The sequence below is a fragment of the Corvus moneduloides genome, chromosome 14 (assembly GCF_009650955.1).
Source record: "Corvus moneduloides isolate bCorMon1 chromosome 14, bCorMon1.pri, whole genome shotgun sequence".
Lineage (NCBI taxonomy): Eukaryota > Metazoa > Chordata > Aves > Passeriformes > Corvidae > Corvus > Corvus moneduloides.
Genome location: NC_045489.1, coordinates 6,867,596 through 6,893,649, shown reverse-complemented (window position 1 = coordinate 6,893,649; position 26,054 = coordinate 6,867,596). Strand labels below are relative to the sequence as shown.

The following is a 26,054-nucleotide window of genomic DNA, read 5'->3' as shown; positions in this document are numbered from 1 at the left end:
CAGCTTCCTCTGGGACCTGATAGAACCTATCAGCTGGCCAGTTTGGATATGGACAATTCTTTAAGCCACTTAAAGTTGTGACCACCTCTGTGATCCACATTTAAGAATAGGCAAACTCCCCCTCCAAGCTCTCTCTCGTTTCTGGTGCTGGGACAGGTGGCTGCGGGCCCCGCGCGGGGGCCAGCGGGCCCGGCCAGGCCCTGCTTGGGCCAGGCTGGGCTGGGCCACGGCCATCCTGAAGCCATGGACCTGTTCCAGCCATGGAACCCCCCCCCACTGCCTTGCCGTGGGCAGCCAGAGCGGCTCGGCTCTCCCCCCTCTCCACTGCGATAAGAAAAATTCAACATCCCAGCTGCAAAGCTGCAAGGCCGAGGTGAGATTAACCCTTTTTATTGCTGTGAAGAGCTGAAAACCTGAGGGAAGAGAGAGAGGAGGTGCTTAAAGCTGAAATTCTGTTGTGAAGCTATGATATATCAGAGTATCCCGTTGTCATTTCATGAAGATATGGGGGGTGGAGTGTTCAGCTCGTGAGCAAAAGCACCTGCGCCGAGATAGGCAGATGCTGACGCAGCTGTAATTTCATGAGAAGTTTGGACAGGGAGAGATGAACCAGATGAGGACTTTTGCTCCAAATGGGAAAGGAGAAAACCTCAGTCCCTAGAGATGCTCCCAGAGATAGTCCTAACAATGAAGATGATGAAGACCCTTTGCTCCCAAGGAAGGAGAAGGGCCTCTGTTTTTTTGTTTCTGAACGGCTCAACCTTAAAAATTGTACCCCAAAAAACTTCAAGAGTGGGCCCTCGAAAGCAGTTTTGGGAAAAGCTGCAAGTCGAGGGAAGGGACTCACATGCGAGCAGAGAGACTCCTCTTCCTAAATGGACTGAACAATATTTGGAAGTGGGTGGCTGTCTCGTTGTGATAATGTTTTCCTAGCACGAGCAAGAAGAGACTTCTCTTTCTAAATGGACTGAACAAGGTTATTATGGAAGTGGTAAACAGACTGAACATCTTAAGGGTTGTCTTTTTACATTGTCAGTGGGAGAAGGGAGGAAGGTGGGGGGAGGAGGAGAGTTCTGAAGGTGGTATATTTTTTTTTTCCCTTCTTTTAGGTCTGTGTCCTGGGTTGCAGTGTATTCTATTACCATCCCCATCAGCTGTTGAAATCAGGTGGGGCAGTGTTTCCTTGCCTCCTCCCCCCAGACTATCTTTCTGTTAATTGCCCATCATTGTCCTGCCGCCTGACTCAGAGATAACTCCCTCCGGATTATCTTCTGTTAATGAGCCTAATCAACACTCTGCCTCATGACTTGTTACCCCATTGTGAGATGCTCCACCCAGAGGGAGGAACCAAGCATCCCAGCGTGGATATAAGCTGAGGCTGAACACCAGAGACGCTGGCTTCCCACTGGATTTCCAGAGGACAGGAGCTACACAGCCACCATTGGACTTCCTGAGGAAGAGCAGACTCTTTTACTACAGGATCACTGCTTCAGAGGACTGCAGCCACCATTCTACCAGACTGCTACCACCACCCTGCCTAACAGGGTGTCAGGTTGTACCTTGACTCTGTCACTTTGACAGTGTTTTCTTTTACCTTTTTTTTTTTTTTTTTTTTCACCTTTTCTTTAATTGCCATTAAATTGTTATTCTGACTTAGTGCCTCCCACTGGTTTGTTTTCAAACTAGTACATAATTTGGCGCCCAACGTGGGGCCTGCTCTGAGAAAAAGTCAGAATTACAATTTTGTATAAACAGAAATCTATTCACCATGGTGCTCAGCTGGTCTGCATGGGTACTGTATCTTGCTCTCTATATTTTTCCTCACATGGGGAACTACCTGCCTGTTGTATTACTCCTGTTAAAACCAGGAAATGGTATGAGAATTGCTTTATTGGTTTATTATGTCTACAGCATAATAACCTGTGAGGCGATGAATACCATTCGGAATATATACTCAGTTTTGTTTGGCTGTCCTAGTCTGGGCTCCTATGTCTGGGATCTCCTCAACAATCGCACCCAGCCCCTGGTGGGAGGAGTAGAGAGTGGTTTCTTCCAGCCTTTCAGACCAGGCACAGCAGTTTTTGAAAATATTGAATTCCCTCTGGATGTCAAAGACGGCATAAACTTGCTGTCAGTTCTGCTTTGTCTTCTCTGTACAGCCTGCACCATGTACACCATGCTTAGAATCAGAGCTATGGCACAGCATCCTCAGGATGAGGGAGGGAAAAAGAGCAGAGCAACAGCGTCCATGTCTACGCAGACTGTCACCGAGGAGAAAGAACCCAGATGCAAGACAACAGCGTCCATGTCCACGCAGACTGACACAGAGGAGAAAGAACCCAGATGCAAGACAACAGCGTCCATGTCCACGCAGACTGACACAGAGGAGAAAGAACCCAGATGCAAGACAACAGCGTCCATGTCCACGCAGACTGACACAGAGGAGAAAGAACCCAGACGCAAGACAACAGCGTCCATGTCCACGCAGACTGACACAGAGGAGAAGGGAACCAAAAGCACTGTCAGCGTCCCCATGCAAACCATCACTGAACCAGAACAGCCTAAACCGATTGCAGTTGCCCCCGTGCAGAAGAAGAAATCAAAAAGCAAATCAGTCCGCATAGTGACTGACGAGGATGCAGCAGGACCTTCGCACCCAGCAGAAGAAGCAGAACCGGAGATCATCACTCGATCACTATCCCTGGGTGAGCTGCGTGACCTGCGGAGGGAATTCACCCGCCAGACAAACGAGTCTATCCTGACCTGGCTGCTTCGCATCTGGGACGCTGCAGCCAATGATACCATTCTGGACGGAAGTGAGGCCAGGCAACTGGGATCTCTGTCCCGGGATGTGGTCATTGACCAGGGGATCGGGAGAACCCAAGAAACCCTCAGCCTCTGGCGGCGACTGCTTACAAGTGTAAGGGACAGGTACCTTTGTAAAGAAGACCTCCAGGTGCACCAAGGAAAATGGAGCACAATGGAACAAGGTATCCGGTGCCTGAGGGAATTGGCTGTGCTGGAGATCATTTTCTCAGAAGATGAGAGATTTCCTAAGAGCCCAGATGGTGTCCAGTGCACGTCACAGATGTGGTTGAGGTTCGCACGCCTTGGACCAGAGATATACTCCCGTTACCTGGCAACGCTGCAATGGAGGGAAGGTGAGGACAGGGTGGGCGTCTTGGTGAACAAACTGAGGATTTACGAGGACACCGTCACAGCCCCGTTTCGCACCCATGTCTCATCCGTGGAAACAAGTCTTTTGGCTGAGCAAGTCCGGAGCTTGATTGAAGAAGGCCATCAGAAATTGAAAAAGGAACTTAAGGAAGAGATTTACCAGATCTCACCAGAACCAACAAGAGTCTCTGCCATTTAGGAGCCGGCGACCCCCAACCAGGGAGAGAGGATACACCCCATGAGGTAACCTCTGGTTTTTCCTTCAGGAACATGGAGAAGACATGAGTAAGTGGGATGGAAAACCCACCTCGTCCTTAGCAGCTCGGGTACGTGAACTAAAAAGAGGGACAACTACCACAAGAAGCGCATCTAGAGTCAACATTGCTCCGGTCTCCCGCACACAGAACTCCAGACGGTACCGGAATGATAATATGACCGATCCTCTTGAAGGGACCTCAGGAACGTATTCATCGGAAGGGAGCAACATGCAACATGACCAGGAATAGAGGGGCCCTGCCTCTAGCCAGGTAGAGGAAAGGGAGAATCGGGTCTTTTGGACTGTGTGGGTCCGATGGCCTGGCACATCTGACCCACAAAGATACACGGCTTTGGTTGACACCGGTGCTCAATGTACTCTGATGCCATCGAGGTATGTGGGAGCAGAACCCATTTCTATTTCTGGGGTGACAGGAGGATCCCAGCAGCTGACTGTACTGGAAGCTGAAGTGAGTTTAACTGGGAACGAGTGGCAGAAACACTCCATCGTGACTGGCCCGGAGGCCCCGTGCATTCTCGGCATAGACTATCTCAGAAATGGATATTTCAAGGACCCAAAAGGACATCGTTGGGCTTTTGGGATAGCTGCTGTGGAGACAGAAGATATCAGACAACTGAGTACATTGCCTGGCCTCTCAGATGACCCCTCTGCCGTGGGACTGCTAAGAGTTGCAGAACAACAGGTGCCAATCGCCACAGCAACAGTGCACCGTCGGCAATACCGCACCGACAGAGACTCTGTGGTTCCCATCCATGAGATGATTCGCAAACTGGAGAGCCAAGGGGTGGTCAGCAAGGCCCATTCACCTTTCAACAGCCCTATATGGCCAGTGCGTAAGTCCAGCGGAGAATGGAGGCTGACGGTGGACTACCGTGGCCTGAATGAGGTCACGCCACCATTGAGCGCCGCTGTGCCGGACATGTTGGAACTTCAGTACGAGCTGGAGTCCAAAGCAGCGAAGTGGTACGCCACTATTGACATTGCCAATGCCTTCTTCTCCATTCCTTTGGCAGCAGAATGCAGGCCCCAGTTTGCTTTTACCTGGAAGGGTGTGCAATACACCTGGAACCGACTGCCCCAGGGGTGGAAGCACAGTCCCACCATTTGCCACGGACTGATCCAGACTGCATTGGAAAAGGGTGAGGCTCCAGAACATCTGCAATACATTGATGACATCATCGTGTGGGGAAACACAGCAAAGGAAGTGTTTGAGAAAGGAGAGAAAATCATCCAGATTCTCCTGGAAGCTGGCTTTGCCATCAAAAGGAGCAAAGTCAAGGGACCTGCCCGAGAGATCCAGTTCCTGGGAGTAAAGTGGCAAGATGGACGACGTCAGATTCCCACTGAGGTCATCAATAAGATCACTGCGATGTCTCCACCGACCAGCAAGAAGGAAACACAAGCTTTCCTAGGCGCCATAGGTTTCTGGAGGATGCACATTCCCGAGTACAGCCAGATCGTGAGCCCTCTCTACCTGGTTACCCGCAAGAAGAATGATTTCCACTGGGGCCCTGAACAGCAGCAAGCCTTTGCCCAGATCAAGCAGGAAATCGCTCATGCGGTAGCCCTTGGCCCAGTCAGGACAGGACCAGAGGTGAAGAATGTGCTCTACTCTGCAGCCGGGAACAATGGTCTGTCCTGGAGCCTCTGGCAGAAGGTGCCTGGTGAGACTCGGGGCCGACCACTGGGATTCTGGAGCCGAAGCTACAGAGGGTCTGAAGCCAACTACACTCCCACAGAGAAGGAAATCTTGGCAGCCTATGAAGGAGTCCAAGCTGCCTCAGAGGTAATTGGCACTGAAGCACAGTTGCTTCTGGCACCCCGACTACCGGTGCTGGGTTGGATGTTCAAGGGAAAGGTTCCTTCCACGCATCATGCCACCGACACCACATGGAGCAAGTGGATCGCCCTCATCACACAGCGTGCCCGTATTGGAAACCCGAATCGCCCTGGGATTCTAGAAATTATAACAAATTGGCCTGAAGGTGAGACTTTTGGATTATCCTCTGAAGAAGAGGAAGAGCAAGTGACTCGTGCTGAGGAAGCCCCACCATATAATGAGCTACCGGAGACTGAAAGACGTTATGCCCTCTTCACTGATGGTTCCTGCCGAATTGTAGGCGCTAATCGAAAGTGGAAAGCTGCAGTATGGAGCCCCACACGACGAGTTGCACAGGCTACCGAGGGACAAGGTGGATCGAGTCAGGTTGCAGAGCTTAAAGCCGTCCAGCTGGCTTTGGATATCGCTGAACGAGAGAAGTGGCCGAGGCTCTATCTCTACACCGACTCATGGATGGTAGCCAATGCTCTGTGGGGATGGCTGGATCGCTGGAGAAAGGCCAACTGGCAGCGCAGAGGGAAACCCATCTGGGCCGCTGAGATTTGGCAGGACATCGCCGCCCGAGTAGAGAAGCTGACCGTGAAAGTTCGACACGTGGATGCGCACGTACCCAAGAGTCGGGCTAATGAAGAGCATTGCAACAACGAGCAGGTGGACCGAGCTGCCAAGGTAAAAGTATCACAGGTGGATCTGGACTGGCAGCACAAGGGAGAATTATTCCTAGCTCGTTGGGCCCATGATGCCTCTGGTCATCAGGGGAGAGATGCAACATACCGATGGGCCCGTGACCGAGGGGTGGACCTTTCCATGGACAGCATCTCACAGGTCATCCACAGGTGTGAGACCTGTGCTGCAATCAAACAGGCCAAGCGGGTGAAGCCTCTGTGGTATGGTGGACGATGGTCAAAGTACAGATATGGTGAAGCCTGGCAAATTGACTACATCACCCTTCCCCAAACCCGCCAAGGCAAGCACTACGTGTTGACCATGGTTGAAGCAACCACTGGATGGCTGGAGACCTACCCTGTGCCTCATGCTACAGCCCGGAACACCATCCTGGGCCTGGAAAAGCAAGTCCTGTGGAGACATGGCACCCCTGACAGGATCGAGTCAGACAACGGGACTCATTTTAAGAACAGCCTCATCAACACCTGGGCCAGAGAACACGGTATCGAATGGATATATCATATTCCTTATCATGCACCAGCTGCTGGAAAAGTTGAACGCTGCAATGGACTACTTAAAACTACCCTAAAGGCACTTGGTGGGGGGACCTTCAAAAATTGGGAAGTGAACTTAGCAAAGGCCACCTGGATAGTCAATACCCGAGGGTCCATCAATCGAGCTGGTCCTGCCGAGTCTGAACCCTTGCACACAGTGGATGGAGATAGAGTCCCTGTGGTACACCTGAGAGGTATTTTAGGAAAGACTGTTTGGATTAATCCCACCTCAGGCAAAGACAAACCCATCTGTGGGATTGTCTTTGCTCAAGGACCTGGTTGCACTTGGTGGGTAATGCAGAAAGATGGGGAAACCCGTTGTGTACCACAAGGAGACCTAATCTTAGGTGAGAACGGTGTGTAGGTTTCACTGTGTATATATATATATGTATGTGTGTTTTAGAGTTTAAGAAGGTATTGATTTGGGATAATGTAGATGGTAATAGAATAAGGGGTGGATAATGTCCTGGGTTGCAGTGTATTCTATTACCATCCCCATCAGCTGTTGAAATCAGGTGGGGCAGTGTTTCCTTGCCTCCTCCCCCCAGACTATCTTTCTGTTAATGGCCCATCATTGTCCTGCCGCCTGACTCAGAGATAACTCCCTCCGGATTATCTTCTGTTAATGAGCCTAATCAACACTCTGCCTCATGACTTGTTACCCCATTGTGAGATGCTCCACCCAGAGGGAGGAACCAACCATCCCAGCGTGGATATAAGCTGAGGCTGAACACCAGAGACGCTGGCTTCCCACTGGATTTCCAGAGGACAGGAGCTACACAGCCACCATTGGACTTCCTGAGGAAGAGCAGACTGTTTTACTACAGGATCACTGCTTCAGAGGACTGCAGCCACCATTCTACCAGACTGCTACCACCACCCTGCCTAACAGGGTGTCAGGTTGTACCTTGACTCTGTCACTTTGACAGTGTTTTCTTTTACCTTTTTTTTTTTTTTTTCCCCTTTTCTTTAATTGCCATTAAATTGTTATTCTGACTTAGTGCCTCCCACTGGTTTGTTTTCAAACTAGTACAGTCTGTTAATAAACTTCTTTATATTCTTTCAAGTTTGGTGCCTGCTTTGCATTTCTCCTAATTCTTATCTCACAGAAGATAAACAGTAATGAGTATTTTGGACCAAACCACCACAGTAGCAAAAAGCTTTCATCTCTTCAGCCTGCTTTTCCTATTCTGACAAGATTGTCTATGTCAATATTATTTCAGTAATATTTCAAAACAGAAATCTGAATTACATTGAAGAAGTTTATATCTTCATTAAGATTTTTTTTTCCTTAGGACCACTAAAATGCAACCTTTCTCTTGCCTCAAAATTTAACAGTAATTATACAACTGAAAATGGAAATGATTCTGAGAAAGGGCATAAAGAGATCTCTGGGGTGGTAGTATTAATTTTACAAATACACAGAGAAATCTTCCTGCTATTTTTAACAGCCTGCCTCAGCTAAAAAAGGAAAAATACCAGAAGATGTAGAAAATGTGAAGAGGAAGTACTGCAGAGTGAACCCAGAGGATTGCTCAGAGAGGAAATGACTCAGGCAGTTGCTAAGTAAATGCAGCTGCCTATTTACAGGGGAATTAAAAGAGTTAAAGGAGAAATTCCCAAACAAAATATCCTCAGCAGAGTGTGGATGGCATGAGGATGCACTTAGAATAAATGTGTCTGAATGGAACCACAGAATTGCCTGAGGTTTGCCCTGTGTGCTGGCAGGGATAGAACAGCCACAGCCATGGGCAGGAATCAGAAGCCATAGGAAAAACCCAGCCTCAGCAGACACTGGCCATGTGGGCACTGCTGTGCCATGGTCTGGGTGAAGGAATCCCTCTGGCAGCCAGGATATGAGCCCTGCCCATGACCACCCCGGGGCCCTTTTACCCCAGCATGATGGTGAGGGTGGATTGAGACATAGTTGAAGAACATCCAACCACTCTGGCCTTCATCCTTCCACCCTTCAACAGGATCTCATCTTCCTTCTTCTCCCTTTGAAGGCCACTTGCAAGCCCAGTATGGAGGAATTTCTGGTGGGAAGGCATGGCTCCTTTTTTCAGCTCGTGAAATGGGGAGTCACTGGGATCTGCTGGCAGAGTTTGTGTGTGTGCTGCACACTCTTTGCATGAGAGGTGCACCATCATCCCCAGCCATCTTCAAGGCAGGCCGCAAGGCAGCGTTTCAATCTCCCAGGATCTACCTCTGCATGACTGTTTTTCCTTTTCACCAGATACGTGTGGATAACTAGCTGGAACAGAGAGAAAACAAAAGCCCTTCCTCCCATTCACATCTAGTACCTGTAATTAATGAGCAAAATGCACTTCCCTCTTAGCAATACATCAAGTAAAAAGAGTCCCGGCATTGCTTGTTAATAAAATAAAACCTTGTAATAAATCACAGCCCATAAGACATGTTACAGAGGAAGTATCTTAGCAGCTGTTTGGGGGAAGCAAAGGCTGGTGTGACAGTTCACTGTCCTGTTGGTGGTGACAGTCCCCGTGGTTTGGGTCCCTGACTGCACAACCAGTGAGAAGAAGCAATACACATCCACTTACGGGAGCTATGAGTCTTACCCTATTGTGTGTAACTGCAAAGCTTGTACCCAGTTACTGTTCATATCTAGTGGAAGTATTATCACTTTAAGAAGTTCTCCAGCCACAGGGAATTAGAAAAGCAGTGATGATGTGACACACTGAATTCAAGATGTGGAAAAATCTCTGCTATGGCACTTCTTTGTTCGAGTTTCTGTGTGTTGGGGGTTAGGTTTTTTCAGGGAATTTCTTCGCATTTGTTGTCAGGGAGATAGAAAATAGACAGCTATCAAGAGACAAAAGAGGAAGCCGAGTGCCTCGACATATCCTTGAAATGGTTCTGGGGATCGGCGGGGTGGGGAAAAGGGGGGGGGGGGGGGGTGGAACGGGGCTGTTTTGGCAGTTTCTTAACTGGGGGTGGTCAGTCTTTGCCCGGCTTCGGAGGGGAGACAGTTGTGGGTTTTGGGTGCTGGATTTCTGCTGCTCAGGGAGAAAGCGGTGCTGCCGCGCTGCTCCCGGGCCCCGCGCAGGGGTGCGGCAGGGCAGGCGGGCTGCAGCGGCAGCCACAGACAGCGCCAACGCAGCGCTCCGAGCCGCTGTACCGGGTGTTTCCCTCCGGGCGGCAGCACTGGGGCTAAAAAGAGCAAAAAGTGCAAAGAGTGCAGAAACTGCAGGAAGCCCCGGCCTCGCTGCGGGGCTCACGCTCGCGGCCCGCAAGCGGCACCCGCCGCGCGCTCGAGCCCCCGCGCACGCGCAGTCCGCGGGCGCAGTGCCGCCGGTGCCCGCACCCCCCAGTCACTACGGAGCGCCCCTCCTCCCGGCGGCGGCTGCAGTACCGCGCGCTGTCACCAGGTGGCAGCAGCGACTCAGCGCCCAGCCGAGAGCTCGGACTGTCACAGTGACACAAAACCTCTGAACACACGGAGCGCTTTCTGTTGCCTTCATAGAGGTCATATTTTCACCCCTTTTCAAGCCCTTTCTTATTTCATTTATATAATTTATATGTACAAAATTTATATTTGTATTTCCAAGCCCCTATATATCTGTATTTGTACAAGCAAAACAAACAATGTGACCCAGAGACATAAAAAATCTAAGAACTATGAGTACAGGACCAGAGATGCCATCAGGCTCCACAGCTGGGGCCCAGGAGGCCATCATGCGATTGTCTTTGCACATCACCTCCTGCCCAGTGCAAAGGGACGGCAAGGGTGGCCGATAAGGGTTTATTCTGTCATGTGTGTGACAAGTTCCTTCAGTAAGTCTGCTCTGTCACCTGGGGGCCCTGACACTGCCCCTGCCCCTGGGACACCTCAGTGGCTGTTTCCGGAGCAGCGCTGGTCAGTCTGGAGGGGAACTGACAGTTGGTCAGCTCCTGGAGCCGTGGGCTGCCGGACAGAGGCGAAGTTCACCAAAAACGAGCATCAGGGCCCATGATGAGGGAAGAGGAAGGAGGAAAGAGGAAGGAGGAAGGAGGAAAGAGGAAGGAGGAAAGAGGAAGGGGAAGCCAGCTTGGTGGTGGGGGTGTTCAGGGAAAGCACAAGGCTGGGAATGGGACAGAGAAAAACAGAAAAGACAGGGACAAGAAAAAGGAGAGAGGAACAGCAAGAGAGGGGGGGGGAAAAGGGAGCAGGACAGAGATAAAGAACCATAGAATCATTTAGGTTGGAAAAGAAGTTTGAGATCATCAAAGTCCAACCATTAACCCAGCACTACTAAGTCCACCACTAAACCACTTCACTTGAATAGAGTGAAGAGGGGAAGTTAAGAGTAAGTGAAATAAAGAGTAGTGAAGTAAAGCCTGAAGAGCACAATAGAAATTTTTAAGTAGTGGTTTTAAGGGTGGGACAAGCTTTGGTGCTTTGTTTTGTGTTTTTTTCCTTGAAATATATTAGATGATTTTTAATGCTAGACTTTAATATTAGATTTAGGAAGATCCAGGGGTTTGAGGCTCATTTTACTGCAGGACCCTGCTAAGCCCAGGAAAATATGATGGAAGCTGATGTTAGTTATAGGGAATATTTCAGGGTTAGTTCTTAGGAAGATATGAATGTGAATTACCTTTTTCACTACTGTTACAAGTAATGTTACAGCTGAGATTAGGATTAAGAAACTGAAAAAAGCAGCAGGATGAACAGAAATTAGGGCAGGTTGTTTCAAAGTCTGAACAATTCATATTGCTAAACAAAATGAACAGATATCAAAATTATTTATTTTGTCTTGGATTAGTTATTGTACAATGGAAGATTGCGGTACTTCTTTGATTTTGTGGTTTATGTGTGTTTGAAGACAGTATCTACGTAAAAAAAAAAAAGCCTCTTATATTTAATCACTCACAGGTTCCAGGCTCTGTGAGGTCTGGGATAGACATTCTTCTCTGAATCCAGCTATGCCAATGGATTATGCTGTTTCTCAGAACTGTTCTCATTACCATGCAGTTGGTCACCTCCTTCACTGTACAGCATCTGTGAGCTTTCCTGACAGACTTGGATTATGGGGTGCTCCCGTAAGATCCTCAGTCTTCAGTCTGATGAGAGAAACAACTTCTAGCAAGCACTGGTAAATATAATGTCCTAACGGTAAAGCAGGACTCCTGAGAAAGCAGCTATCCTGTACCTTAATTTGGAGAAGGAATTGTGTTTCTTGCTGCTTTCAAATTTAACTTTAGAAGGCAAAACTGAGAAGTTTGGCTAGGCTAAAACCTGTCATGCTATCTCCTTTTCTGTTCTATTTTCTAAAGATTATTAGAAGAGATCTTTCTTTCCCCATATTTATTTCCATCAAGTTTCTACAAAGGTACAATAGAATTGTGGGTAAGTGTATCCTGTAAAATCAGAGAGCTGAGTTTTACCATCTGGGCTACGGCTGCTTCTTAGTAGCATAAGCAAATAACAGATGTGAACATACTCTGCAAGAAGAAAGCATGACATGAAACAAACATTTATTAAAAAGGACTGTACAGACAAATTAAACAGGTCTCACACTGTTACTCCTACAAGGCACAGGAGTAAAATACTTAAAACACAGAAGCCAGTGAAAACACCAGATATTGCTAGAATATCTAAATACTAAAATGAAAACATATGCTGGAGGCATTAGAAAACTGTACAATAAAGGAATAAAGCACTTTTATTTATTTAAAGTGCTAGTGAAGTCTTAATTTCTTGAATAGTATGCTTTTTAAAGTAACACTGTCTATTGTAACACTGACTAAAGTAACAATGTCTATTCTTTCAAATTTAGATTATGTAAATTGAAGCCACTGTTGGGTTCAGTCAGGGTCCTGTTTAGAAAGCTACAGTCGAATTCAGGAAGTGCAAGTATTTAAATTTGCCTTACATTTTCTCTGTAATTAATGGTGTCCTTGGCACTAAAGTTTGGACAACTGATCCACCCCAGCTTGGGTATGAAAATTTCTATAGCAAAGCATTTAGATACAGTACAGTGTTTGCATCCTTTTATGGTGAGCTTAAGGTCAGTGGCAGGGTGAAAGGCTTGGGATTTTATTTGGTTTTTTTCTGTTTGGTTGCAGAACAACAGGACTATTCTTCAAGGCAAATGATGAATCAGGAAAAGACCCTGGAAGCCATCCATACCAAGAGAATCCAGTTATTTTGTTGTCACTTGGATACCCTTTTAAAAATCAAATGACAAAGACAGGGTTAAACCAGACTTTAGTAATATAAAAGTCTTCTAAGCTTTGAGGAGGGTCTCATTGTGGCTATAAGAATAAATTTAAAAAGAAGAATAAATTTAAACTAAGTGAAGAAGTATCCACAAAGACTTTAGATACAAAGGAAGAAGCCATTGTTGCTCCATGAAACAAAAATGCAGTAGACTTGTGGTAAGAACTGTACTTCAGACAGCTTCCTCTTCTGTCTGAAAACCAAGAAATCAATATTTTGTAATTATTCCTCCAGTCTCTTGAGAAAGTTGCCTGGGAGAAAAGAGCCTGGGGCTGTCACAAGAAGAGTTCTTCAGTTAAACTTCTGTCATTATTCCGTGAGAGAAAAGAATACTCTTTCCCTATGAAAGATACTGCTTCCCTCCCTGCCCCCACCCCATGGTCCCCTAATACATCATACATATTTTATCTCCTTGAAAGAGCTAGAATCATAGAATATCTCAAGTATGAAGGGACCCATAAGGATCATCAAGTTCAACTCCCTGCTCCTCACAGGGCTACCTAGCATCAAACTGTATGGCGAAGAGTGTCATCCAGGTGCTCCTCAAACCCTGACAGGCTTGGTGCCTTGGCCACTCCCCTGGGTCACTGCACCAGTGACTGACCACTCTCTCGAAGAATAACCTTTTCCTGGTGTCCAGTCTGAACTTCCCTCAATCCAGCTCCATTCTATTTCCTCGTATCCTGCTGCTGGTCATCAGAGGGTGATCAGCACCTCCTCCTCTGCTTCCCCCCTGAGAAAGTTGTAGGCTGCATGACATTCCTCAGCCCTCTCTTCTCCAGACTGAACATGCCAAGTGTCCTCAGGCACTCCTCAGAGGTCTTGTCCTTGAGACCTTTTGTAATCTTGGTCACACATCTGTAGAACACTGTAACAGTCTGGTGTCCTTCTTGCACTGAGGCATCCCAAACTGCACCCAGTACTCAAAGCCTCACCAGTGCAGTGTAGAGTGAGACAATCAGCTGGCAATGCTGTGCTTAATGCACCCCCGGTCATGATTGGCCCTTTTGGCAGCCATGGCACCCTGCTGACTTATCTTCAGTTACACTCACTCTCAGCACTGCATGCTTTTCAAATGGCAGAACTTCATAAAGGATGTGAAAATTTGTAAATACTAGTACAATTGATGCAAATACAGTATTTAATATTCACTTAAAACAAAAAACCCTCACCTTGTAAAACGACAAGAGCACATGAGACTAGTTTAAAAAAGTAAAAATACAAAACTCTTGTACTAAATTAGTAAATGGTGCATCCTTAAGTATACTTCAGTTCAGAGATCTCCCAAGAAAGAAAGAACCTGGCAAAATAACAGCGAAGTGAGAACAACTATGACTAACCCTACCTATTTCAGAACTGTAAGTTGAAGTGTCTACAAATTAATCCTTCTATTCACACTACTTCATTGCAGACCATTCACCCACTCCATTGTCACTACTTCTTAAATTTATGTACAACTACCATCAAAGTATGCTCCTCTCATGTATGCACCTTGGGAAGCCCACATACTTTTAACTCTGTGCATTTTACCTTCAACTCCATAGGAATTGCTCTGAACAGGGCACACAGCATGTGGACACTTTGACATTTAAAATAGTAGAATCCAGTATTTGTGCTACAAAACATGCATAACACACTATTGCCATTTGGAGCATGGAGTCAGACTATCTTCCATTATTGCTATCTGAGACCAAATCCCTGTAATTCAGCTAGCAGAATCTGCACTTCACATAATTTCAGGTGCAGGTGGTCCACATTCTGTCTGCTGTTGACGGATGTTTATTTGACTATGTAACATTAAAATGGGGGAGTATCTCCTGAACCTGGCTTAAGTTTTAGGACTATATTAAGTAAATGACTTGTGTACGTTGTGGCAGACTTAGGAAATTAATGGTGACGTATGTGATTTGGCCAGCAAAACTGCATCATGTGGATTTCTTACAGTTGTCAGTGTTTGGCAAAGTTCTGAGCAGAGACTTGGGGCTTCCCTGTTTTTCCTATCTAACAAGCCAAATTCCCAATATAACCACTTTAACATAATAGTAGAGAGAAATCTGGGCTAAAGAGAGAAGAATGTGAACAAGCACTTCCTGCATCCCAAAGTTAGTGAAAAGAATATTTAATACTTTAGATCAATTTAGGCAACAAAAGTGGTCACAAAACTTGGATTAGAGATGAGTAAATTTTAAGTGCCAGTTCTGTAAGTGGGGCACTGCCATCCTCCCCATTGGAAGAACTGTTGTTACACTGCATGAGACAAAGGGAAGACAGACAGGGAGTGATCTACTCCAGATGCTTTAGTCAGGGCTCTTTTGGCTCACAGGGAACAAGAAAACAAACTGGCCTGAAGTAAAGCTTATTTGAAAATGACCTATTAAAAGACAAAAAAATAGAAGTTTTGTTTGAGGGAAGACAATGACACCAAAGCTTGTTGTCTCTGGTGAAATACACAATTTTTAGCTGACACTGTTCCTCATGCATGTTCCCAAACTTTCCTATGCGCCAGTGGAGGATATGTCTGCCAGATATTGGCTGTAGAAACCAGGAACAGAAGACCTGCAGAATAGCTGATGTGCAGTCTGTGCACATAGAGATCTGAGATATGTCATGCCTGTTTCCTAGAGAACCACAGTGTGCTGGTTGGCCATAGAGCCAGGGAGGACCACTGATACAGATCATTTCAGCCTTGTTCTTAAGTCAATCAGTCTTTTGACTGCTGAAAATAATAACCTGTTAAGATGTTAAAGCATTACAAATTACATCATTTTTAGAAATTTATACACAGCCAGCACCTTTCCAAGTTTTAAGTCAAGTTTGAGGGAACGGTACAATCAAACTTCAGTAAATCAAAACCCACGTGTGTCATTAATGCATTGATTTTCTGTATAACAAATCTCATTTTCCCTGAACATTTCCTGTTTAAAAAGAGTTCCATTGCATACCCAAACCTACCCAGTCTTATGAGATTGGAAAACAAATTGTTCTTCAGTGAAACAAACAGACAGTCTGCTATTTCAGCACTTCAAATAGTCTCCTGTTGTCAGGAGAAAACAGAATAATCTTTTACTAACATCTGTTTTTTAAGAAGAGAACAAAAAAGCATTTGTGGTAATCACACTTGGTCAATAGAAATAGCCTGACATTTAGGATACTTGCACAAAGAATTCCAGTTTGTTTTAGGAGTACAAAAGATGGAACAATTGAAATGTTAAACTGTAGCACCAGTAATATTTAGTCTCCTAAAACCAAATCCTAAAGACTGGAAGGAACTTAGAGCAGGAACATTGTGCTTACATTGCATTTAAATAGAAAACAATGAGATGGTCATACTTGAGCCTGCAATTCAGTAAAGTTTGGGCAAATTTGCAGTTCTACTGGAAGAGTACTGGGACAGGTCACACAGCTTTTCAATCTTCTGGATTTCATTCATCCTGTTTCCTCTTGGGCTTTTTGGGATTCCGAGATCGGCTCTTTGCTTTGCAGAGTGGACATATGGGCGCATTCCGATGGATTTGTTGATGACATGATAAACACGCCTGAAATGCAATTGCAGCCTCTTGTTACAAACATCAAAGTGGTGTTGTTACACGGATTATTGAGTATCATACTCTAAGTAACAGTACAGAAAAAAATAAGGCTTTTTGCCTTCAAAGGCAAACAGGTGCTACATTCTATACAATCTAGGTATGTGGATTGTACAGTAATTTCAGGCCAACTGAAAAACAGGAGCATCTCATTGAATTTAAACTACATTTCCACAGACACGTGGTTCATACATGTACGAATAACTTTGAATTCTATTTTGTGTTAAATGTTACAGTGATGTTTTAAAGGTGTTTACCTTCTTAATAGCTCACTGAGTCAGAGAAGTTACAGTTATGGCCAACAGCAATGTCACAGAACTTAAGGCAGGAGCAGGTGATTAGATGAATTCCACATATTTAACACAAGGTACAGAACTCTGCCCTTTTGCTCCATACTAAGTCCTTTAATTCACATTCGACTGAAGCCTATTACTTGCAGAAAGGCTTTTCAACTGCCTAACTACAAATAGTAAGTATATTACTTTGGAGTGTACCTACATCAGTTTGCCTTCTTAGTGACTCTTTGGAACATGGGTGGGATGAATGCCCCTATGTAACTACTTCGCTCTTCTCACTACAGAATGAGCTGAGTAGAACTGTCACTTAAGTGCCCGTGGTTATGTTACATTAACCTACATGTTACTCTTGAAGATCCCAAGTGCAGAAACAATCACCTTTTCTGGTAATTTATACCACTGGTAATTTCCCTCATAAAATACGTACATTGCTTTTAATATGACTCCATATGGCATTAACTAAGAGCTACTACTTTTCCTTTTGCCAAGGTTTTTTTTCTTTCTTATGTGCCTTGCTCCCATGTGAAACACAAGAGGAAGGGAACTGCCTACACCTCTACTGAGGGTGACTCTTAAGTCCTAAAAGATTCTTGTCCTAAAAGATTCTTATCCTTAACCCTTGATGACTGGTGCTACTACTTTAAGTCTACCGCTTGCTCTTGTTTTGAACCACTGCAAGGAAAATCGGAATCAGGACACATAATTTTTCCTTTTTGCAAATACTGATCACTTTATAAACATAATGCATTCCAATGACAAAAGAGAAAACCCAGCACATTTCATCTCCTGACCTTCATTGGAGGTGGCTGCTGTCTGAAAGTTGCTGTCTGTCTGGTATCTTGCTTCCTAGCTACTTGCAGCTGTTGGGCAGCTGCTGCAGCTGCAGCCAGAGACTCTGGGATGGGAGGCTCCTGTGGTTCTGTCTGCCATTCTGCTTTCTGCTTTTCAAAGTAGCTAGACAAAAGAATAACAAACAAAAAATGTAACCACCTTCTGGAGTATTTCATTAGTCTGTAAAGAGTATTTTGTGTTAAAATACAGTGGATCACATTTCCCTATCATGTTCCTACACTAGAGTCAACTGCCAAATTACCTACACATAGACTAGTTCATAAATAGAATATAGTGGTATTTTCTTCTGCATTTTTACACTTCAGCCAGATTCCAGACCATAAGCTTCTAAGGCATCTTGATGTACAACTGGATATAAATCTAGTAAGATGGAAAATAGACAACATGTATAGAAAAACATAGACAACAGCTGCAGATGCACCTCTGTCAAACAGTTTTTCTATCTTATTCTGTTAAAATTAATAACTTTTGTACACAATACATTAATACATTCTTTGCAGTGTCAAGGTGTTTGGAATATAAAACAACATTTCTACAGAAATACAAAGGAAACCTTGAAAACTCTGTGCCTGTGAGAACTATGTTAATTGTGCTGGGCATTAAGAGAAATATATGCCTATCAAAACATCCCTTGTGTTTAAAACTGATCTGTTAAACAAAGGACACTGTCTCTTTGAATAGTAGCTAATTCTGTCACTCTGCCCTGCCTAGGTTATATGTAAAAATGAGACTGTGATTTACTATCCAAATCTATTCCACATGTCAGGGAAACTTACTTGCTGACAGTCACAGGTACTTGGCTAAATGCCACTGCCATGAGCAGGCAGCAAAAAGTAGAATTCTGACTAGCAGCAGCACAAACTGACTGAAGAATACTTGGTTTGTATCCCTCTCTTGTATTGCCTCCTACTATTGCTTGCTAGACAAGTAATTTTCAGGGAAAAGGAAAAGGACAGATAAAGCAACATATAGAATAAAACCTAGAAGGCCAACCACCCTTGAATGTTTGCATGTGGTATGTAGAGTTTGCAGTTTGGAGTAATTTAAATTTAACTTGGAACAAATTCAGATTGAATGTTATCAAATACATGCCCTCCACATCCCTTTCTTGTTAACTTTTGTTTTTCATGCTTACCTCTTGGGTTCTTTTTTTTCCACCTACCAATGAAAGTAAAATGAGAAAATGACCAGTAGAAATGAGAGAAAGCATAAAGCCAGATAATGTTTGCTTTGGAGACTTACTCAAGGGACAGTTTCTCTTCCTCTTCACATAGGTCTGGCAGCCTCTGCAATCCCAGAGTCATTCGCAAGGCATCTACGTGCTCCTTTAGGGGCTTGTACTCCTCATGCAGCCGGCGAGTAGATTCCAAGAGCTTGTTAAGATCGTTCTCAGACTGCTTGATAGTGTTCTCCATCTGAAACAGGAGGTTGGGCATGTTTTTAAAGAACTGTTCCTCTCTGACTGAGCCAGAGACTGCATCAGAAATGAGAGATTTTTCTCACTCAAACTGGAAGAGATTTGAGACAATGCAACAGTAAAGCAAACACTTAAAGTATTGGGAGGATGAAAAATGGGCAAAGGAGAAGCAACAGAAAGTGACATATGAGATGCATTTTCATTTTAAAAAGCTGCACTCAACCTATATGACCTTTTGAACAACAGAAAAAGCAGAGAGACAGGCTACAAATAAAGTCAGCAAGTGAGGAGCTACTGAAAAATCTTAAGAGATATTAAAAAGAGCTTAAAGTAGTATAAACTAATTTTCTGTGTTTCTAAGACACCTGAACACTGACCTGTAGAAGTTACCAAACAAGATAAGGAAAGGTTTCTGCTTCTCTTACTGCAGTAAGTGGGAAAAGCATCAGAGAAAAAGACAATCTGACCGGAAAAAGAGGGGAGGATGAAACAGAGGCTGAGATTATGCAGCTGGACAGGGGAACAGACATTTGAAGTCATAAATAAATGCAGTCTGCACATCCAGTTCATAGCTTGTACTTTTTTACTTGTTGGAGCTTTTTTCTTCTGGTGCAACAGAGAGATACCTTCAGGCTAAAAACCCCACGTAAGAGCCCTAACATGACATTAAAAAAATGTACTTAAAAATATATTACCCATTTAGTCCCTCTAATTGCTAATCTTCCCTGTTTATAAATTGCTTTTTCTCTTATTTGAATTAATTCCCTTCAGGCTGGTGCTTCTTGATGTTTGGTGATTCCACTTAGTAATGAAGGTCAGCTCGTACTACAAACTTAACAAATACTTTGTATTTTCTCAAAATCTCTTAGTCCCACCTACCTGCCAAAGTTTCTGTTTCTGGGTGCTAAATGAGAAAAGACTAACAGGAAGAACTGTTTTCTACAGGACAGCTGGAGTGATATTATTGTGGCTACTGGTAAAGTCACAGCCATAGCAGGCTTGGTTATCTATGCTCTCAGCTTATTATGCCAACATTATAAAACATGCTGCCCTACAAAGGAAAAAACCAATTATCCTGAGGTAACTGTACTTTGCACTTTTTGTAGGATCCTAGGATGGTGTTGTAAAGTCTTTATGATTGAACCAGTGACAGTTCACTTGTGCACAATTCCACAATTTGTGGAATGATCCATATCCAGCTGTGTCTTAGACTGTCTGCAACTGGGCTGTTGCATACCACATTAATGTCAGCATGGATCAGTCGCAGCTCCTCCACGTGGGCCATCTTCTCTTGCAGCAGCAGGTCCATTTCCTGTTTATATTCTTTCAGGTGCCTCTCCTCAGACTCCAGGGCTTCAAATTCTGCTTTCAGTCGTGCCTTGATTTTTTCCATCTGCAAAGTCTTATTCCTGAATCCCAGTGATAGTTAAAAAGATAGAGAAGCAACAGTAAGTCACTGAAACATATTTTTGTGAAGTGTCATTTTATATGGGATTAGATAGATGAAAGAAGGCAATAGCAGCAATAGACAAGAGTGAGACTAAATGTCTCTGAGAGAAGCTGAGGTACAAGGAGAATACTGAATTCTAATCCCAGCTCTTTTGCTGAGCTTTTCAGTGGTAGGAGAATTCTTTTACTGAATTATGAAATTAATGGAGTGTTGTCAGGTTTTAACAGAGCATGGCAGAAAGGAGAGTCAGTCACTTGGACAATTAATTATGGCTACATATTCCAAGTGTCATAGCTAGTAATATGACCTGGGTTCCTCCCTCTCTCACTTCAGGAGTTTATAAAGCTGCAAGGGATAAAAACAGTATCATAAATAACTTCTACAATATGTATTCAGAAGCAGGCAGTCTGGGCAGGGATAATATGAATGAAGGAAATTAAAAACAAAACAATTTAAAAACTCCTGTTTCCTCTCTTGTATTTATGACGTGTCTGCATCTCTCATCAGTAAATTAACTTTCATCCTCTTTTATCTCCTCTCAGTCAAAACGCTGAGTCTTTAGGTATTTACTTAATTTTATGACTGGGTTATTTCTGTGGAAGTATTTAATGCATATAAATAAACATGTGCATATATGTTTGGATTGTGGGCATACAATTATTTACTGAAAACAGTATTCCCTTGACTACAGATTATATGTATTTATCTATAGATACAGACATGGATATAGATATCAGATTCCAGATTCAAAATCAGATTCCTACACCCCTTCAAAACCCAGCTGCCTTTAATACTTGATAGAGATCAACTACACAAATGGGCAAGTTCTTTGTTTTTGATCATGAAGATTTCCTTCCCCTCTGCCTATAGAATACATGGAATGCAGATTAAAATAAAGTTGCTAAATCTATCAAAGGTGAATCTGTAAACATAAGAAATTCTCATGTTTATTTTGAAGGAAATTCTTCACAGAATGCAAGCTCCTTTAAAAAGGTTTGGGAATCAATAAATAGGTTTAACTGATCAGATTTTGTTAAAGGTGACTCAAAATAGACATCAATGTTGCAAGTAGGACTGGTTTCTTGACATTGAAATTTAAAATACATTCAAGCAACTAATTTGATACTTCGTCGTAAAGCTAGTAACATCACCTTTGCACTACCTTATGCTACAAAATAATAGGAAAAATCTGTTAAGTGCAGTTTATATGTGACCTTTGAATATGTGATCAGAAAACTGAATGCACTGTAAATTTCCAAATACCACTCTCACTGAAAAAAAAAATTTAAATTAAGTTACAATAATTGGACCACAAATTGTAGTAGGCCATACTTAGATCTGTATTTTAAAACAGAGCCTGTCTACCAGTTGAGTAGAAAATCATTGTTCTTACACTGTCACGCCTCTTTCTACAAGTAGTTTGGGGGCATTACACAGACAAATATTTTTGCTTGATCTTTGTTCACCTTTGTGGTATTGTGTGAAGAAAGCTGAGGCCCATACTCTGCTGCCTAATTCACTTCTTCCATGGATAAAGTGTGCTTCTTAGAGCTGCTGTAACCAGTCAGAAGTCCCTGCGGTCACCTGCACGCACTGCTGAAGGTAATGCTTTCACTGCCAGCCCTCTCTCCTCTCTCTCTGATAGCCCTTCTCTGGCTGTCATGTCCCAAAACACTTCTCATGGCTCCAGGGTTACCCAGTCAGCATGCCTTCCACATCCCAGCTACATTCAAAATCACTGTCCTCTCTAATGTATTTTGGCTTTTGGATGCACCACTTCCTACTAAATAGACAGCTCAGGCCCAATCCTGAAAATCGGTGCCCTAAGCCAAGGAGTGGAAATGCCCTACCTAAAGTTATGAAGAATGTCCCCGATGCGGGCACGTGCCGTACCGTGCCTGGCTTTTTTATGAGCCACCTCTTCCAAAGCATCCTGCAACTCACCCTATGAAGGACGCTATATACAAATTCCTGGTGTTTTGCCTTGCATGAACGGCAGCCCGAGGCAGCTCTGGCCTTGCGGCAGGAGGGAACGGCAGAAAAAGCCTCGGTCCGGTGTGTCCCCATCCCCAGGCGCCCCGGGCGGCGGCCAGAAGCAGCAGGTAGGGAGGTCTCCACGGGGTGCTCTCGGTCGCCTCCCCGCCTTCGGCCGAAGGGGAGGGCAGGGCAGAGAAGCCGCTAAGGCTCTGCTGCTCACCCGCACGGATCCACCGCTCCCCGGCGGGCCCTAATGCCGCCCTCCACGGGGGATGGATGGATGGATGGATGGATGGATGGATGGATGGCTGGCTGGCTGGCTGGATGGCTGGCTGTCCTGCACTCCGGTGGGGCTCCGCCGGTGCCAGCAGCGCTGCCCAGCCCTGTCCTGCCCGAGGACACGTCCGCCCTCGGCTCTGGGTGTCAGACTCTGCTTTCCTTGCCATCCCCCTTTTTTCTCAGCCCGGGAGTGGGGCAAAATAACAGATTCAAGACACAGAGCCTCATGAATATGAAATACTAATTCAAACGACTCAAAAGCGAGCAAACAAACAAACAAACCCCTACGACACCCGCGGCCCGACACCACTCCCCCCAGCTGCGCTGGGGCTGCTCAGCCCTTCCCATCCGCGCACTCCGCCTTCTCGTGTTATCACTCCGGGCTAGTGCTCTGGAAATACACGACCATTACCGCCCTTCACTACGCATTCCAGCAGCGATTCCCAGCAGCGGATGCTCCCTCCCTGCTTAGAAAAATGCATTTTCTGCTCTCATCGTAAACTCAGCGGTAGTTTTCTTTCCCTCAGTAGCACAATAGCTACTTTCAGATCGATGTAACTCCTCCGCTCCCCCGAGGAAAAAGCTGCTTCATGTAACCGATAGGGCACAAAGCAAACATACCTGATCTCCTTGATGCTCTCGAGTTTGCACATTATTTCTTGCTCATCTGCCATGCTTTTTACTCCCGCTTTACACCTCCGGTGAAATGTGCAAAATGCCAGGGGAAAAAAAAAAACCGAAACCAAACCAAACCAAAAAAACATACAATAGACACAATGTAGTCACCCCCTCCTCGCATATGGGCTCTGAGCCTGTGCGGTAGACTCTAGTGGGAGCTATGGGACTTAGAGTCCAGGTTCCTATTGCTGCCCAGGCAGAGAGGCTGCAAGAAGACTACAACACCCACAAGGCAGAGCAAAGCTTGCCTGCCCTTCTTCCTGCAACTACATTTTAAATCAATTTGTCACACCTCGTTATGTCAAAGGTTGTTAGGAGTGCAAAAAGAGCAGAAGGCTTCCTTCTGAGATCTGTGCAACGTGTAGCATTTCGTTAAAATATGCCCTAAAAGACTGTTGATGGGTTCATGATTTTGATTAAAAGCTTTGACAAAAAGGCATGCTGTAGTCATTACTACTACAATGCTGTTTTCTCCTGGATGCTCTGAGTTTTCTACTCAATGCTCTGATTGTTCACCAAATCCAATTTTTGCAATTTTCTAGAACAGATAATGAATAAGCAGCAGTTGTGAATAGAAGATGTTTTAGTTATTTTCTCCATTATTTAAGGACTTTTCCCTATATTGTTGTGTTCTTCAAATAAAGAAAAAGGTAGATGAAGGAAAACAGTGATAGCATCAGCACCTTCTTCATCAGGCTACAGATTTTATAAAGAAATTAGAATATAAAAGGTCTGATCCTCACGTAATTTGAGTCAATTGCAAACTCTTGCTGCCTTAAAAATTGAAGATTGTAGGATTGAGCCCTAAGTGAGCTGTGTGCTCAAAGGGGGCAGGCTTCTTTGATGCATGATTTAAATAGATGAACTAATTGGTTTGAGGGGGTAGAAGACAAGTTAGCTACAGTCAGCCAGTGAATCTTGTTGCTAAGACAGTGAGGGAGCAAGAGCAGGCAGGGTGAGGATAAGAGGGAGAGAAGGCAAATGCTCTCGAACAGAAGTGATGAGAATCCCAGCCTACTTTTGCACTGTTTATCCAATTTTTTAATTTCTGGTTTTACAGGCTAAGCTAAAAGGTTGGGGGTAGAAAAGGAAAATGCAAGTTCAACTTGTTACTTTACTCTGCTTTGAATGACATTAAGAAAACCACTTCACAAAGTGTTATAAATTAGTTGGAAGTTCTAAGGAAGTAAACCTATTCGCAAGCATTAGCAATTATTTTTCTCTCCATGTTTAAAAAAAGGAGAGAAAATATTACATCTCCACATTTCAAAGCACTTCAAAGTGGTCACAAAGTTTGATACTTGCAGTCCCAGCACATATAAATTGGTAGCATTCGACTTGTGCTTCATGGCTTTGGTCGGGTGTTTAAATGTCTGTGTTTCAATTTTTCTCCTAGACAAAGTGGGTTAGACAGTTTTTATATGATCTGAAATCACCGCACTGATACGTATTATCTATTCCGGTGCTGTTTACAAACTTTGATATGCGGGATCCAAATAACAATCAGTTTTTCCCAGCATGCGGATTAGATTTCCCAAAGACAGCTAAGGGACTTAAGCACTAAACTGACACTGAAAAAATATTTCAGCTGATCCTGAAAAATTCAACCTTGTTTCTATTTGATCCTTTTTAAACCAAAAACTAACAGGCAGATAGATTTCAAAACAAGTTGCAGTATCATGCAGAATGAAACCAAGGCTAAAATACTCCCCTACTTCAATGAGCACAGGATTGAATTTTTGTGCAAAAAAAAAGCTGCTTCCATTTAACAGTATAACATCAGTCCACACACATTAGCATTATGACAACAAATCTAGTTCAGAACAATTCCAACTGGAAGAATGTTTTTTTTTCTCCCTAGATAATCATCCCGGCTACAGCAATTAATTCTACAAGTCCGGATGTAGTGATGCAATGTAGGGTCCTTATAACCGGACTATTAAATATTAATATTCTAACTGCACTTTTTAAAAAGTGCAACATGTTTTATGAAATATATAGCATTTCAAGAAATATTAGAGATTAAAGACTAGTGGAGAAGAGCCCCCAGTAAAACACACAACAGAACTGAACTTGGGTTAATACACTACTGGATTAGGCACCACCATAAGCAGAATGTGTAGCAGTGTTGTAAAACCTAAATATCAGAAAATAGATGATTCAAAGTGGTGCATCCCAAGTACTGAAATTTGCTTTAAATTACTGAGTTTCTTAAACGGAAATATATTCTTTCTGTATCCCATTGGGGTTTTGAGCTTTCAAAATATACTCTTCCCATTTGCAAGATTTTTTCCTATGAGTGGGTCACCCCAGTAACACTGGTATTTAATATTTCAAGAGAAAGCTGGTATTGGTTTCAGAATGCTTTGGAAAGCTGACGACAGTCATCAGCAACACTGAAACTGATAGGAAGCAACTATATGCTAGCCCTCAGATCTTCTAGTCTTTAAATATCAATGTTTTAAGCAAAACCTAAAGTATTTGCAAATTTTTGTTAATCCTGCGCCAGAGCATCCTACATAGCTAAAGGTTTAAGTACCTGCATATATTAATCTTGGCCCATCCCAAAGGTATGCCTAAATATACCTGCATTTGGTCATGTCCTTTATTTCATCCTCCAACCCTGTGACCTGCAAAACTGGGAAAACACAGTATTTTTACAAACTCCTTGGCACCTATCTGCCCTCCCTAAGCCTCCTCCTCCTGTTTCAGCAAGGGGATCGGATGTCCCTAGGGGACAATGCCAAGGGAAATTGTCTCCCTTTTCCCATTCTCTTCCGGAGC

At 44.2% G+C, this 26,054-nt stretch overlaps 1 protein-coding gene across 3 annotated transcripts in view; it reads right to left on the bottom strand.

The window, feature by feature from the left end:
* Positions 1–11,969: 11,969 nt before the first annotated feature.
* ZC4H2 (zinc finger C4H2-type containing) overlaps positions 11,970–26,054 on the bottom strand; it is a 14,894-nt gene continuing 809 nt past the window's right edge. The window contains exons 2-6 of one of the 3 annotated variants that reach the window (XM_032123701.1): positions 25,857–25,908; positions 20,124–20,295; positions 18,712–18,884; positions 17,409–17,571; positions 11,970–16,273 (exon numbers count right to left, since the gene is read on the bottom strand). In XM_032123701.1, coding sequence (XP_031979592.1) covers positions 16,160–16,273; positions 17,409–17,571; positions 18,712–18,884; positions 20,124–20,295; positions 25,857–25,870 — 636 coding nt within the window. In that variant the 5' untranslated portion in view covers positions 25,871–25,908 and the 3' untranslated portion in view covers positions 11,970–16,159. Of the gene's footprint in view, positions 16,274–17,408; positions 17,572–18,711; positions 18,885–20,123; positions 20,296–23,213; positions 25,773–25,856; positions 25,909–26,054 lie in introns of those variants that run through there. The other 2 variants (XM_032123700.1, XM_032123702.1) reach the window with 2 other exon arrangements.